We start from the raw sequence: 17715 nt of genomic DNA on the forward strand, positions 1-17715 counted from the left end.
ATCAACTAAAGCCCCCCCCACAAACATCTTAAATTAGCTTAAGACCCAGTAGCTTCCAGAAGAAAAATCTACAATAGGGGTCCCCAACCTGTGGGCTGTGGCCCTCTAGTGGCCATGAGAATGGCCAGCGAGCATGCATGCTCAATTTAAGTGAGTGGCAGGCACGCATGCAGACCGCTCCTGTAAATGGAGCTGCACGCACATGCTTGCCAGCCACTAGCGCAGAACCATCCCCTCTCCCCCCTCACCAGTGCGCAAAGCCGGAAATGTTGGGGAACTCTGACCTACAACATACAAGATAATTGAATACAAAGAAGGATACCATATATACTCATGAAAAAGTCAAGAGTAAGATGCCAAAATCCATCCAAAATTGGATTAGCTATATATGGATGGGTATATTTTCAATAAAAAAGTATTTTTAAAAGTATCTGTATATCACATATGTATTTGGAGATAAGTCCATCCACAGATAAGCTGACTCACACATTTTTAACCAAAATAGTATGAAAGATGGATAATCTGTGGATTAACCTATTCAAACCAATTGTGAAAATTGAAGCTTACAAACATTTTGAGGGTCAGCTTATCTGCTGGTGACACATTTTTCCCAGTACTTTGGTTAAAAAATTGACAATTGGCTCATCCACAGATGGTCTTATATGGAAGCATAGATGGTAAATCTTTTTTTCTCTAGCAAATTCAGAGATATCATTATGTCATTAAATCTTGACTGTTATAATTACCCATTATTGATTTTACAATGCAAAATATTGCCAGAAGTTCTTCACAAAAAGGATTACAGCAATTTTCGCCCCCTCCCTCTATCCCTATCCTTTCTAGGGATTTGTGTCTTCAAGTTGTGAAACGTATGTGTTCGCTCCATGACAAAATCATATTTTATGACATGACATGATACTCATCATACATTATGTTTAACATTCAAAGATAAATTATTGCCAAAGGAAATAAAGAAGATTATAAAATAAGGGTGACTTGATAACACAGCAATTCCTTTATTTTGTTCATTTAATTACGTTCAGTTCCATTCATTACAAATGACCTGCATTTTTGGACTATTGAGAATATGAATAAAGACCAGGCCACTTGCCAGTGCTCTGCTTAATGACCCACACGATCACTTAACAACTGCAACTCGGAGAGCTGCAATTGTGAAGCAAATTGGACACATGACATCCTACTTAATGACTCCTTTGCTTAACAACCAAGATTCCAGCCCAATTTTGGTCATAAGCGGAGGATGACCTATATTGCTTTTTACAACGGTCATCATCCAAATGATTTTTCATAATCTGAAAATTAAAGTTTTCATCTTCAATAGCATTTTAATTTCCAAGAATTTAAATAGGATTTTGTACTAGCTAAAAGGCAGTCACAGACTCTCTGCTTGCACAATATCAGTAGTATTGCAGAGTACAGTTGATTTTGTTTTAGCTACCACAGGATTCTTAAAGAACACAGCTGGTTTGTTTCCACATTGGAACAAATGCTTGCTTCATTTGTCCTCTTGGTCATCTAAAGGGAATGATAACTTGATAACTTTTGGGAAGAAAAACTAAGAGCATGAAACTGTTAGCTATGTGCACAGAAACTCTCTCAAAAACACAGGCACAAACCAAATCTTTGTCTTAACATGCATTTGTCAAACTGGGTGGGAAGAAGGAAAAGTAAATGGCTTAATCTGCTGTCTGAAGTAGATGAACAAATGTCCTCAATTTTTCATGTGATGGCCTTGCAGGTCCTCATTATTTCTCATTCTAATCAACTTAATAAGGTTGCTATGAGGGTTAAAATTGGAAACTTTCAGTTTCTGAAAAAGGATAGAATATTATTTATAAAACAAAACAAAATATTTGAAAAAACATAATTTCCTTATATTAGCAGCTGAAAGTAATCCTCCTTACTTTATTAAATGTATTATTACATTTATTAATGTACAGCTGCTTATTTTATTAAATGTACAGCTATAAATACAAAAGACACCCTCTTTGGTAATTTATGTTTCAGAAATTATAGGGACAGAATTAATGTCTAAAACTGACTTTGATCATTCATAATATAAAATCAAAGTTCAGTGCAGTGTAATTTTACTTTTCATTAGCCTCCTCAATGTTTTCCTACTATCTGAAGGAAATTATATAGAAATTCTGTACCAACTGTACAGCACAGTCCTATAGGTTTTCTAAGGAACAGATCCTCTTTGTATTAAAAACAAAAACACTTGGATAAATGTGACTAGAATTTCAAGTCAACATCCACACTTCTATTTGGCAAAAAGACTTCCTTTTGATTTTATCCCTGCTCTGTCCCTCACATGTGCTTCAATTTTTTACATATTCTTCATAGTTACTCCTGATCTATTTATATGAAGTATTAATGTTTTGGGAAACTAAATGTCATTCTGCTATATATCTTTGCCTCCAGGTATAAAATGGTTTGTTTTTTAATTGATCATAATTAACATGTTTTATGTATTAATATTCAAATTCTTGTTTAGGGTTTACAGTAAAATTTCTTTTATACAGGTTTCTAGTCATTTGACATTAAAGTGAGTAAATTATGACTTTCTGTTCTTTCTCTTTTGTAACAAAGTAATATACTTCATGATTTCCAAGCCTTCCTCAACTGGAAAATCACTACCAAGTCTCTCTTGAAACCATTCAGTAGAGCTCTTTGTAATTGCTTTATAGCGTCTTTGTTCTGATTCAGCGTCTCCAATACCAAATCCCATGGTAACTGATTTTCTTTATGCGTAGGGTTGTAGCAGCATACAAATGAGTAAGACATGACACTGAGTCCATCTTCTCCCAAGTGCCTGATACAATCTCACTGTGAATTTCACATGCTTCCAAATTCAAGAATGCAAGAACATTAACTGAAACTAAAAAAATGATAAAGAGCTACTCAGCGGTCAAATAAGTCTAGCAGTCAAAGGAGATACTTAACCCAATACTCTTGTGATCCATTCTAAGTCTGCAATAAAACAAAGCAGTTTGAATCAGCCTGATACTATGTAATTAATCTGAGTCTGAATAGTTAACTGCTGTGAAAGATGCTATAAAATTATTATATGAGATTAAGGATGTGTTCTTTTACACCAGTATAATATGTGCTGCAGTGGAATATATGAAACATTTATCAAAGTATCCTAAATTCTAAGGGTGGGTCCATCTCCTCTCACGGCTTTCTCACGGCTGAAAACACCATTCTTTTCTGTGATAAATAACTTCAAATCTCATTCAATCAAATAATTAAAGGCAACTTTTAAAAACGAATATTAGGAAAACTGTAGAATTTAGAGTGGATGTTTCCTGTATTAAGCTTGCTTACTATTGCACATTCTTTTGTAGCATTGTACATTTTCATAGTAGCACATAAAAGGAAATCAAATGGCGCTTTTATACATGTTGAATGGATATATATATATATATATATATATATATATATATATATATATATATATATATATTCTTAATTGCGCATTGAAGACCCTGTTGTTCCGCCAGGCCGGGCTATCAACATAATAATTTTAAATTGGGGTATTTTAAACTTTTGGGGTTTTAAATCGGCCAAATCTATTTAATTATTTTAATTTTTAATCATTGTTGTGTCTTGTGTTTTTAAATTGGCTGTACACCGCCCTGAGTCCTTTGGGAGAAGGGCGGTATAGAAATAAAATTATTATTATTATTATTATTATTATTATTATTATTATTATTATTATTATTATTATTATTATTATTAATTTACTACCCATTGTAAAATATAAAGTAGAAGGCATTAAAAGAGGGAAAAATCTGTTATCTTGTAAATAATGCATTTTAAAATATCCATGAATGTTAGAGGTAATATTCTGCCCAAAGCTAATACTCATGTTGAAAACTATAATCTTTTAAAAATATGCTATATGCTATGAAATACCTTAGTCACATCTTGCCTTATTGCATATCTATTAAATACTCACAAATGCATAAAAAGGAACATAAATAACTATATAATTGGTATCTCCTCAATACTATAATATAATAATATAATTCTCAGTTCATATAAGCCATATTTGTAAGTATTTCAAAATTCAGATTATATCTTCAAATAATGAGAATTTTCCTCTTTCAAACGTACCACGTTATTGCTTAATATGATATCTGAAACTAGCTAATATTGAGGTTTTGATGTGGTGTGTGGTTTTTAAAACATGGTTTATTTATCCAACAAAGGTTTATCTGATACAAGTACAGCATATGATTTAACAAAATGGGTGAACACAGTTATTGTTTTATTAGTCAAAGTTTACTGTTTGGGGAACAAATCTTTAGCTGATCAGTTCTCCTTCCTCCTACAGCTGTGAGACTGAAAGGTTTTACTTCTTTTTAAGTGGTTGGGCCAGTAGACATGGATGGGCTGGTGGAGATTATGGGAGAGCTGATGGAGGCTTTGGACAGATTAACTCACACTATGGCAGAGTGCTTCAGAAGGATGCACACAATGGAATGTGGGTGATGCTATGTCGTATGAAATCCGTAGGATCTTGAATTCAGGAACAGATTCCTCAGGAGAAAAAGCAGCAGGAGAAACTCACCCAGCCTTCCCTGCAGCCTTTGCCATTGACTCTGCTTGTGGGAAGCTGGCAGAGAAGATTGAAAATGGCAATCACATCACAACTCACTGTAATGTCACAATTGCAAGCCAAGTACCTGAGTGCCCAAATCATGATCACATTATCAAAGGGATGCTGTAATCGGCTAGAATTTTGAGGACCAATTGCAACAGCTGCAACTTCAATGACCAGTTTTAAGTCCATTTTTCAGTACCACCATAACTGAATGAATGGAATAAGATGGGGACTATTGTAAATTAAATCAAAGAACCCAGTGTGCCCTATCATTCATCATAAGCCCTATGAAATAATTCAGTTTTCAAAAATCTCCAGAAAATGAAACCTGGCTTCTTTGGGAGGGCTACAACATAACATAGGCACTGCCACTGAAAACCAGCACTTAGGAACGTCTGCATGTAAGGAAAAAAAGATAGTATTTCAAAACATTGCAAACTAAGAGCTGACAAACATGACTGGGAAATGGTTTCAAACAATCCATTTGGATCTGAAAGTCTACTAGCACAGGCAAGCCCAATGTAACACCCTCTGTATTTAGATCATTGAATTAAAAAATGACCCTACCAGAGAAGGATGGAAAGGGTGTGGGAGGGTGGGACCAAATATGTATTAAATTCAACACAGCAGTACAGTATTACATTTGAGTCGGATCACATGCATTGCTTAAACATGATATTTTAAAATCCCATCTTTTGTTTGTTGAACATAAATATAAGAGAAATCCATGAAATATTGGATCCTGAGCTTTACATGTGAATTAAATCCTTTACAATGAAATCTGTTCAGGTGATATTTTGTTCAGTCATATTTTCAAGTGAACATACATACAGCATCATATATATACACTAAGTTACAGATTTATATCTTGGGTACAATGAAAACTGACCCTTTTTTATTGTTTCAATGAACTCAAGGACTCCAAATCTCAAGATGGAATAATCAGTATTCTAATTTGGAATGTGTAGGAGGTGGGTTCTACCAGAAAGAGATGGTCCTGCAGATGCCAAGCACCAAGATATATAGGTATTCTGCATTGTACTTGAAAGCTCACTAGTAACCCACATAGAGCAAACTGCTGTTCTTGCAATGGAGGGGCTACTGCATTTTGTATCAAATGCAGCTTCCAGATAGTCTTTAAAGAAAACCTCCAAGAAGAGTGCTTTGCCAAATCTATTTTAGAGATAATGAGGATATGAATACATCTTGAGATAAGATGCACAGATTTGGAAAAAATATAAATCTCTCCATGTTTTAATGTAATCAAAAACACTTAACACATATATTTGATGATTTATTAAAAGCAAGTGGTTTTATCTTGGAATCTCTTTCTTAGTAGCAATTATTTCACTTTATTTTTCAGGTCTTTCAAATTTCTATAAGTTTATTTCAACAACTAGGAATTTAAACCCCTTTCTAAATTATTTTCAACTTTGATTTACCACAACCCAGTAAAGGACTACTTCTCTGAAAGCTGCTTACTAATATTATATTATATTAATTTATTTATTTGTATCTCACCTTTATTATTTTTACATATAACTCAAAAGTGGAACATATCCAATACAACTTTCCGTCTTCTGTTTTCCCCATAACAACAACCTGCGAGGTGGATTGGGCTAAGATACAGGACTGGCCCAAAGTCACCCAGCTGGCTTTTCTTGGCTAAGGCAGGATTTCAACTGATGATCTCCCGCTTTCTAAGCTGATGCCTTAACCACTAGACCAAACTATTTTTTAATATTTTATTTTATTTTTTTAATTTCAATGTGTAATTTTTTTTTACAAAACTACTTCATATAATCATTCTATTTTTCTATCTTGGGCTAGACAAGGATAGGCTTGCATAGCATGACTTCTAGGGTTTACATGCATGTAGTTTTCTTGAAGTCACTCCAGATGTAATTTGTCATTACCTATTTTGAGATGTATATTGTATATTGAATGCCAGTGATGGGCATTCTTGAGAGACTCCCAGGCCCATTTCTGCTTAGCTTTTATGGGGTTACCTAAGCTAAACTAAGAACTTCCAACTGTGCATGCACTAAAAAAGCAGTCTAAGAAACCAACACAAATTCATTAGTTTATGCATATAGGTAGTCCTTGACTTACGACCACAATTGAGCTCAATTTTTTTGTTGCTAAGTGAGACATTTTTAAGCAAGTTTTGCCCCATTTTATGACCTTGCCACAGTTGTTAAGTGAATCACTGAGGTTGTTAAGTTAATAACATGGTTGTTTAAGTGAAACTGGCTTCTCCATTGACTTTGCTTGTCAGAAGGTTGCACAAAGGGATCACGTGACCCTGGGACACTGCGGCTGTCACAAATATGAATCAGTTGCCAAGTGTCTGAATATGGATCATGTGACCATGGGGATGCTGCAACGGTTGTAAGTGTGAAAAACAGTCATAAATCATTTTTTCCAGTGCTGTTGTAACTTCGAATGGTCACTAAATGAACTGTTGTAAGTTGAGGACTACCTGTATTTCTCTAGATAAGTTACATCTTTAAAAATCAAATAAGTAGAATTCCACCATCTGGAACGAGCGCCCCCCCAGAGATACAGAAGATTCCGGATCTGCGCACTTTCCGCCGTGCCCTCAAAACATTCCTGTTTCAGCAGGCCGGCCTGGCCTAACTTTCCCTTTATATTGCTTTTTGATTTTATTTTAAACTGGGATGTCTTGAATTATCTAGGACCAGAGTGTTTAGTATATTTTAATTGATTTTTTATTAACGTTTGTATTACATGTATTTTTATCGTTCGCTGTTCACCGCCCTGAGTCCCTTAGGAATAGGGCGGTATATAAATTTAATAAATAAATAAATAAATAAATAAATAATCACAATACTCATTTTAAGGTTGACAATTCTCTAGCAAAAATATCAGGAAAAAAAATCAAAACAAAGGTGCAGGTATTTTAAGGCAAATATTTCCTTGATTAAAATGATCAAACTGAAAAATGAACAAAATGTTATTATATTTGTATGGCAGCAAATGACCTGCAGCACTCTGCATTTTTAAATTCTACAGAACTGAATTTATTTCTCACATTGATTTTTGCCCATTCTTTTTTTTTAAAGAACTAAATTTAACTGATTTATATGTCATGCTATTTCATCACCTCCCCAGTTTTCACAGTGCGTGCTTTTGCTATCAGTTTTTGCTCAAATTCATTATTAGGTAACACACATAATGTAACTTAAAAATAATTTTGCTCTGACTGCTATATTAGACACCTTCTAATACACAAGGGGATGATCAATACAATCAATTATCAATTTGAATTTATTATGCAAAAATAATAAAACCATTCTAATTAAGTACCTAATGCTGTTCATGCTTCCAGTCTCAGATCCAAGTTTACATCTCTCCAGCTGGCTGGCGACAATCTGACGTTCAGCCTCAAGTTCTCGTGTAAGCCTTTCAAACTGTAACTCCTGAAAGATAAAAATACAAAGGTTTATGATCAGTTGAAATGTTAGTTAATAGCAACCAACCTTATTAAAAAGCTTTCTGAAGCTTTTATCTATCAACCCCAATGTATATATTTATTATTAAAATGTGATATTATTCATTACATAAATAATAAAATATTATTGTATTGTATTATATCATTATATCTGTTATATTCCAAATGGCTATGGTTTTTGTTCAGAGAAGAGCTGGATAAGTTTTGATAAAAAAGAAAGATTTATGTTTCATTCCTATTAGAATTACAATACATTTCATTATCCTTTTTCTCATTCCAGAATTGCTAATTTATGTTCGCTGAGTTCATTTCACATCGGCTAGTCAAACACATTTCAGCCTAGCATGTTTTTGTAGGCCCAGTAGACTATTAGTTTCTGGTTAATACAAACCCAGAAATTTGGATTAATTCAGTATATCACACTTCCAATACACACATTCAATACTTTCACTTATTTTACAGCTCATGCTCTCTTACACGTACACATAAATGTCTGTTTCTGTTGCTCCCCTCTGGAAGAAGGATTCGAGGTATTTTTAGCAGGACTACCTGACTCACAAGATTTGTTTGTCTCGCCATGTACATGCATACATCTGAACTAAACTGTGTTGTTTTCCTGTGTCGTATACGTGGATATATGTATAATATTTATTTATTTATTTATTTGTCATGTTCATGTAATGTATATTGGAGGTGGTGACCCTTTGAGAACTGCATGCAACAAAATTTCATTTTAATGTATGCCAATTAGTGTACATTTAAAGTGACAAAGTTATTCTAAGTCTAAATATCTATATGAATATATCTTTAGTCTAAGTCTAAATATCTATATGAATATATCTGAATACAAGAGTGATATATAATAATACACACATATACACATGCATGCAATATAAAGATAGAAAAATACACCAGCTGTATTTTTATAACTAGCTATCCAAAACAGTTAATAATTTATGTTAACATAATTAATTCAGAAATATTTAAAATTCTGACCAGTATACGATCGTATCTCTTAGTATATCCTACAACAACTGTTGCAGCAATAAAAAGTACAGAAACTAAAAATAATATTTTGTTTTGGGTGGATGAAAAAATATCCAGGAACTACTTCTTTGCTTTGTCGCAATTATTAGAAAGTTTCGTTATTTTTTTTATGTATTCTCTCTTGTTCATCATTAAGAAACTCATGAAATTTAATTCAGTTGCAGCAAGCCATGCTTCATTGACTTTGTTCCTAAAATTCTTTTGATAATGAAAGTTTTATGCAAATTATATCTTGTTTTTAGCATAATAATGTTGCATCTAGGCAAATTTGTAGGAACCAGACAACAATGCAATGAAGAAAAAAACTATTACAATAAAGGAGTATCAAAATGATGTCACAACAATTGTAAGAAAAAAAAAAGCCTAGAAACATAACTACAATGGAATAGTAGCCCCTCTTGCCTGCTGGGAATAATTAGAAATAGGAAAACAAGGAACATCAGAATACGTAAAGCAAGTCACATATATTTTAAAAAACTATATGTTACATTAAAGGAAATTTCTTTAAAAATAAGTTTTTAGGATCTACTAAAGGGTTAAAACCACATTTTAACAGAAGTAGCTCTTAGGCCTTTAGTATTTATAAATGTTTTAACGTATAATCTAATTTTATGTCATTCGATAGTGAGATGGGAGGCACATAAACTTAATAAATAAATTATGAATCAAGAAAAATCAAGGAAACAATATTACAACATACTAAATATTTTAATAGTGATGAACTCTACTCATTTTTCAACTATATTTTGAAAATAAAAATGCTCAGCTCATTGATGTATACATTGGCTTTTTATTGATGATTTTGTTTTAAAATTCTACTTATTAAGCTTATTTTATCATCCTCTTTGGAATCATTTATATTGGAGATCATCCATATGAATTTCCAGATGAATCAAGTTAATCAGGTGAAGAAATGGCAGCACCTTTTCTGTTAAAATACTTCCGTTAATTTCAGTCTAAAACTGAAAACTTCAGCTGGTTTCCCCTTCTTATCTATCCTGCAGGACTTTTATATACAATAAACAAAAGGTTTAAGGGTTCATTCTCTCTTGTCTTAACAGAATAGCAGAGTTGAAAGGAACCCAATATCATTTCAGAGAAATGGCTTGTGAACAAATCTTGTTCATAAACAAAGTGAAATAAAATATATTGCATATGTCTGTAAAATGAAAAAAATCTTATATTAGCAGTACTGCAGATATTATTCTATGAACTATATTCATATTACTCTATTAATTGTAGTTATGTTCTCAAAATAATTTCTCTAAAAACATGTAGGAACTGACAAATGGCACAAGAGGTCAATGTCATGGTCTATAGCTAGAAGTAATAGAAGAATTGTTCAGAAAGAGCAGCATTTTTTTGATGTAGAAAGGCAAGTCAATGAGCAATGGTAATCATTATCATCATCACCCCCAAAACAATCTGATAAAATTTCCAAAAAACAACTATGTAAATAGACTTCCTTCCTTCTTCCATCACTGTGTGCTGATCAGCTAAAATGAGTTATCACTGAATCAAAATTCTAACAAAATGATAAATTTCTGTGTTGAATGATTGTAGCTCATTTTATTTTAATAGGCCAGATCTTTCACACAGTACAAATCCTCTCTAAGAATCCATTCTCTTATTTTTATCACTTCATTTTAATTCTACATCTATCTCATTTCTTAAAATGTAGCAAAACGTTTTAAACAAAAGGCATTGTTTCTTGTTATTTATGGAATGTACTGTATATGTTGAGTTAGGTAAAGACTCAAGGCAAGTTACAACTATGAGGTCAGCCTTTTGAGGTAGGCAAGGTTAGAAAACAAGGCCAGCAATGATTCCAGGAATATTACTGTATTACTGAGGGTATAACAACATAATCTTGAAAATCTGGCAAAGCTTCTCATAACCTCATCATATACAAAAAAGAATCAAGGTGGGGTTACTTTTATTTTTTTAAAATTTTATTTTATTCAATCCAATTAATTTTTATACCCACTCACATCATGCTAATGACCCTGGCCCTATTGACAGTGGGTGTTGTTATTTATTTTTATTTTTATTTATTTTAGTTTGTCAAACATGTATAAGATAACAGGCATAAGTATAAACATGATTATAAATACAGGAAATGAATACAAATAAATGGGGACAGTAGGACAGGGATGGTAGGCACGTTGGTGCGCTTATGCATGCCCCTTTCAGGCCTCTTAGGAATGGGGTGAGGTCAACAGTAGACAGTTAAAGTTATGGGGGTTTGGGGATGTAACCACAGAGTCAGGTAATGCATTCCAGGCATTGACCACTCTGTTGCTGAAGTGGTATTTTCTGCAATCGAGTTTGGAGCGGTTTACCTTAAGTTTGTATCTATTGTGTGCTCGTATATTATTGCGGTTCAAGTAGTCATTGACAGGTAGGACGTTGTAGCAGATAATTTTATGTACTATGCTTAGGTAAGACCGAAGGCGGCATAGTTCTAAGTTGTCTAAGCCCAAAATTTCAAGCCTGGTGGTAGAAGGTATTCTGTTGTGAGCAGAGGAGTGGAATAATCTTCTCGTGAAATACCTTGAGACCTGCTCAGTTGTATTAATGTCTGATATACAACCAATCTCATTGTACGTATGTTGTGCACTGACACTGTGGATTCCAGGCAGATGAGCTGTATTCAAGAATTGTCTAGCAAAGGTTTTGTATGCCCTAGTTTGTTATGTTGAGAAACTTTTGCAAATTAGTGTTTGCCATGTATCTTTGAGTTGATTTTCGCTTTCCTCCTCCATCTTTTCCTATCTCCTCCTGTACCTTTCTTTATGATTCTGAAGACTTGCAACCTTTCATCCTCCATTTGGGATGTTTTGGAGGGCTTTAATTGGTTTGTGTGCTATAGTGATGCCATGTGGCTAGAACAGTCAGTTAGTTGGAATGTTTGGAATGTTTTAATTTATTCCCTAATCCAAAACCGCCATCAACAACCTTTATTTGTTTAATTAATGAAAATGTGGGTGAATGTTTATTTGTTGACATTCTTGTATGATTTGATCCCATAGTTGATTGTAAAAGAGGAAAAAAAAATCTAAGTTAGCTTTCCTTTCTAACAAGTGAACTGTTTTTTATTAAATTACAAGGTTCTCTCACATAGATCGTAATATGACACATCTATATTCATATTCCATAAATGCATTTAAATCTAGCTAATTCAAATTAAGAAACTGCTTCACAATCCTAGTTCTATTACCAAATTATTTTCATAAAGTTTTTGCTGTACATAGAGGAAGTATGGAGAGGCAGAATAAATCAAAAGACTTCTGTTAAAGAACACACACTGTCACATTATCACTTTGTGAACTGATATATCATAAACTAGCATTCTATCATTTTAATTAATCCTTCATTAAAAAAATAGAGCAGAAGTACTGAATCTGGGCAAAAACCATTCAAAATAAGGACAAACATATTTTTTGCAAGAGTTTTTAATTTATTTAATGTATGGTGATGTTACATTAGCCAAGAGACTACAACGCTAATTCAGAGTAGCAGTTTGTTTCCCTAAGATTGCTAGCCCTGTTTGGTTCATGTTCGCATGTTTCCCAAGGTGCACCACAGGTGGGCAACCTAGCTGTGCACCAGAAAGAAAGATGAGCCATTTTCCTGCAGCAGCATCTATGGCCCTGTCCCTCTACTGAAGCCACCTTGCAAACAGGTGTCACAACCAAAAAGGTTCAGAACCAGCAGGATATTAACTGACTGCACAAAGTGCAGGCTTGTCTCCCCACTGAAGTGGTACCTATTTATCTACTTACATATCACATGCTATTGAACTGCTTGGTGGGCAAAAGCTGAGTTGAGTGACATCAATGCTAGGACTCAAACCGCAGAGCAAAGACCATCTCCAGCATCATTAAGTCACTGAGCCACCGTGCCTTTTTTTGTAAGAGTAACAAATATCTTTATAAATTTGCTTTGACCATATTTAAATAACAGCAGGACATATAACAGTTAAAAGGAAGTCAGTCCATTATGTCTCTTGGGTATGATCATTCCCTTGAGTATGATAAATCCCAAATATAACACTCACTAATTTAAAATGAAATCAATAAGATGTTGTCTTGTTTTGCAGTATTAGTTCTAATAATTATTTCCCATGAGGGTAACAGATCAATAAAGAACAGTAAACATTCAACAGTTTGTACTTGGCAAAACTGATGATATCTGAAAGGCTAGAAGTTGCATTTGACAGACTCTTAACTATCAAAAAGATTAGGAAGCTGTATTGCTATAGAGAAAAGAGAATTTACACTAGGTATGTGAAATATGAAAAAAACACAGTAGTGGAGATAAAAGGGAAAAGAACAAGGGACCAATGGTGTGTGTGAATAAGACCAAAGAAGAAGTAATGGAAGAGAATCACAGAAAAAAGCTACTTATATTAGGATGAGAAATCTAGATCTGAAGCAGAAAGCAACAGTGTGAGATCAGAACATTTAGTGGAGGGAGAAAGAATCAATAACTAGTTGTTCCCTTATACTACAAGAAAATTGCTGATCTGATTGCTACCATCAGAGAGCATGGTTCTGGCAATTACATCCAGATATGGTTTCAAGAACAAATTCATTCTATAACATTCAAAGAGGTCTAAAAATATATTTGACAGATATTTTCTTAAATGTATGGAACCTAAGTTACATTGTCATAATTATGACTATAAAAATTGTGTGAGTTAAAAGAAGTATTTTAACATTAGTATAAGAAAATGTTAGTGTTGGTACCAGTACTTACCAGTATCAGCATTCGCTAAAAGAAATAAGTGGTTTACAGGTTTTGATTGCTTTTATTCCTGTTATTTTGAGTTACTAAATAGGAATTTAAAAACACAAAATAATAAATGCCCTCTGAAAAAGTGATGGCTGAAAATATTCATGGGAATTTGTATAAATAGAAATGATACATCCTCTGAGGCAATCTTATGCTTAAAATGCAGTCATAACTTGGATAATTTTTATGAAAAATCTAATATTTATAATAAATTTTTGAAGAAAACAGATTATTGGACAACATTATTCAAACTGAGGTAGTCAAAATAAGAATTAACAACTTCAATCATTAGTGTTTATTAGTGTTTATATTCATAGCAATAATATTTCCAATCTAATAAATGTTCACATATCCTAATTCTAGAATAGTAGTAAATTACAGGTCAGTTTTACAAATTCAATCTTCCTATGCCCAGAAAATAAGACTTTCAAAATATAACAGGCAATGCTATTTATAACATTTTATAATGTTTCAGTTTCTGAAATAGCAACTAATCTCCAACTACTCATATTCTTCTTAAAATGCACCGGTGCTTTTTTGGATATTATCAAATGGTGCCCTCTCTAACTCCATCAGATTTTTTTTCTTGGTTGATAATTACATGTGAACTCAAAATGCCACATTTATTTCTAAATGGCAAAGTCATGCAAAAGCCAGAAGGAATGTACAGTCCTCACCTTATGACCACAACTGAACCCAAAATTTCTGTTGATAAGCAAGGCACTTAAGTGAACTTTCCTCCATTTCTTGCCACAGTTGTTAAATGAAATTTATTTTATTTAGCATATGGTCTTGTTACATTAGCCAGGAGACAACAATGCTAATGCTGAATAGTAGTTTGCCTGCCAATTTAGTAGCTCTGTTGTGGTACATGCTTATGCGCTTCCCAAGGTGTACCACAGAAGGGCGAGCTAGCTTCGCACCTGAAAGAAAAATGAATGGCTCTTCCTGCAGCAGCATCCAAGGTCCTTTCTCTCCACTGGAGCTGCCTTAGGCATCACAACCAAGAAGGTTCAGAGCCAGCGAGAATCTGATTGCCTGAAAGGAGCACCAGATTGTCTCCCCACCAAAAAGGTATCTATTAATCTACTTGCATAGAATATGCTTTCACACTGTTAGGTGGGCAGAAGCTGCAGCAAGTGATGGGACAGTGCCTCACAGGGCTAGGACACAAACTGCTGAAGCAAAGACCATCTCCAGTGTCATTCAGCCACTAAGCTACTGCATTTCCTGTTAACAGAATCACTGCAGTTGTTAAATTAGTAACATGTTGTTAAGTGAATCTGGTTTCCCCGTTGACTTTTCTTGTCAGAAGGTCACAGAAGATGATCACATGACCCTGGGACACTGCAACTGTCACAAATATGAACCAGTTGCCAAGCATCTGAATTTTGATCATGTGACCATGGGGATGCTGCAACAGTCATAAGTGTGAAAAATGGTCATGTCACTTTTTTCAGTGCTGTTGTAATTTCGAATGATCATTAAATGAATGGTTGTAAATTGAGGACTACCTGTATTTCTCTAGATAAGGAAGGAAGGATTTATACTCTTTTCAGTTAGCCCCAGTACTTAGTTAGAACTGAAAAGGTTTCTTGGAAGAGAAGCAAAATGTCTTCAAGAAAAATCAAGAAAGTCCAGTTGCTGTTTGAAAATGCACCTTTGGAACAACCATGATTTGGATGATTGCCAATCTCCATAGACATGGAGTAATATAGTACTGTGCAAAACAACAGTGAAACATATTACTAATGCAAAACCTTCAGTTTCTTACAATACGTGCTGCTAAATAATAATGAATTGATAGTGAATAAAAGAAGCCTTTTATTTCAGACATTTGCATGTGAAAATAGAAAAGGAGTACAAATATCTGAACTGCATGGATCATTACTAAAAGAATACTAAAAGAAGATATTTATTTCATATATGATCTATATATCAATTACAGGTGTTCCACATAGTGGCTTACCCCATTGGAGCGTTATGGATGTGCTGATTTACAGTTCCCATAAGCACTTTTTTTACTTTCAAAGGCTAAAGTAGAAATTAGAACACTGTTAAAATAGGGAGGAACATAATTTACAGCTCAAAGCATCATAGACTTTCCTTAATCTTAGGTAGAGCTTCCAAAGTCCCCACAAATTGCCACTAGATTATAATATTTAGTTTCTACAACAGAGGAAAACTGCATGGGCAAAAATCATATTATTTTTCATTAATTAAATGTAATCATAAATCAAATTTAATTTTTGATATGCTTTAATCTTTTTATTCTGGTCCCACACATTACCTGCAATATAGCCTATGAAAAGATTGGGCATAGCCTTTGTCCCTAAAGTTATGTACCTCTGAACTAAAATATCATAACTGTATTTTTGCAGTTCCATGTGACCAGTACAAAACCCACACATTTGTTTAGGCAGTATTTATTTTCATTTCCATTTATAAAATGCTTCAGATTAATTTGGCTGTCATCCAGAATGGAATAATTCCCATACCAAAATTATTGTATAAATTAGATTATGAATTTACATTAGAACTATAAAAATTTACTACCATTCCATTACAAATTATAATTAAAATAACTAAACATTGAATTATTATCATGGAGTATAAACTACTAAACCATTGAAATCTCTGTGTTTAAATTATTAATGTTAATACTATAGCTATGTGTAATATAATGTAGCAAAACAATGTGGCACGACTGTTAACATATAAAATGAAATGCAATTAAATACTAAACAAAAATGCATAAAAACTAGAAATAGGCCTGAGGAAATGGCCAGGGTTTCTATGATGTCAGCTTGCCACCTGTTTACTGGGTTTAAAAGGTAAAGGTAAAGATTCCCCTCGCACATTGCGAGGGGAATCTTTACCTTTATCTTTTACCTGCTAGTCGTTCCCAACTCAGGCATGCGGTGTTCATCTCTGTTTCAAAGCCGAAGAGCCAATGCTGTCCGAAGACGTCTCGGTGATCATGTGGGGAGCATGACTAAATGCCAAAGGCGCATGGAACACTGTTACCTTCCCACCAAAGGTGGTCCCTATTTTTTCTACTTGCGTTTTTTACATGCTTTCGAACTGCTAGGTTGGCAGAAACTGGGAGAAGTAACAGGAGCTCACCTCATTACGCGGCACTAGGGATTCAAACCGCTGAACTGCCGACCTTTTGACCGACAAGGTCCGCATCTTAGCCACTGAACCACATCCCTCCTATTTAGTAAAAGCAGTCAGGGAGGTGACCCATGGTTGGGTCCAGGCCATTGTGGCAGCCTTTCTGAAGATTGTGCCTCCTGCCTTGAAATAACAGTGTCAGGACCCTTCTCTGTAACAATGCCTGCCCTCTTGAATGCCCTCCCCCACTGTTGTTTAGAAGAACCATGAAGATTTGCTCTTTGGCAAGGGAGAATGAGACCCCTTGCTTCATTCCATCGGATTTGTGGTGCTTGCCAACTTTTATTTTTATATTTTGTTGATTTTATTATAATTAATCTGACTATGGTTGTGAGCCACCCATTGTTGTTGAAAGTCTGACAGTATGCATATTTAATAATTTATTATTATGGTTGGTTTGCAAGTCAGCCAGATGTTTTATACCAACTGGTATAAAATAAACAGCATAGTTTTCCTCTGATGTTGCAACATTTACTGTCTATCAGTTCCTGGTAAATTTTACACACTGCAGTCCAAAACATGGCAACCTTATATGTTATGTTATGATGGGATTACAGCTCAAAAGTAATAAGAGAACATAAGATTA

The 17715-nt window shown here is 34.1% G+C and overlaps 1 protein-coding gene across 21 annotated transcripts in view; it reads right to left on the reverse strand.

Annotated features, from left to right (window-relative positions):
- CTNND2 (catenin delta 2) overlaps window positions 1-17715 on the reverse strand; it is a 479927-nt gene that overhangs the window by 330610 nt on the left and 131602 nt on the right. For all 21 annotated transcript variants that reach the window (XR_015733589.1, XR_015733588.1, XR_015733587.1 and 18 more), the window contains one exon: window positions 7964-8076. Coding sequence is in view for 16 of the 21 variants with exons in the window: in XM_034411885.3 (XP_034267776.1) it covers window positions 7964-8076 (113 nt within the window). In the remaining 5 variants the exon portion in view is untranslated. The remainder of the gene's footprint in view (window positions 1-7963; window positions 8077-17715) is intronic.

The sequence above is a fragment of the Pantherophis guttatus genome, chromosome 3, assembly GCF_059756535.1.
Source record: "Pantherophis guttatus breed Tessera chromosome 3, ASM5975653v1, whole genome shotgun sequence".
NCBI lineage: Eukaryota > Metazoa > Chordata > Lepidosauria > Squamata > Colubridae > Pantherophis > Pantherophis guttatus.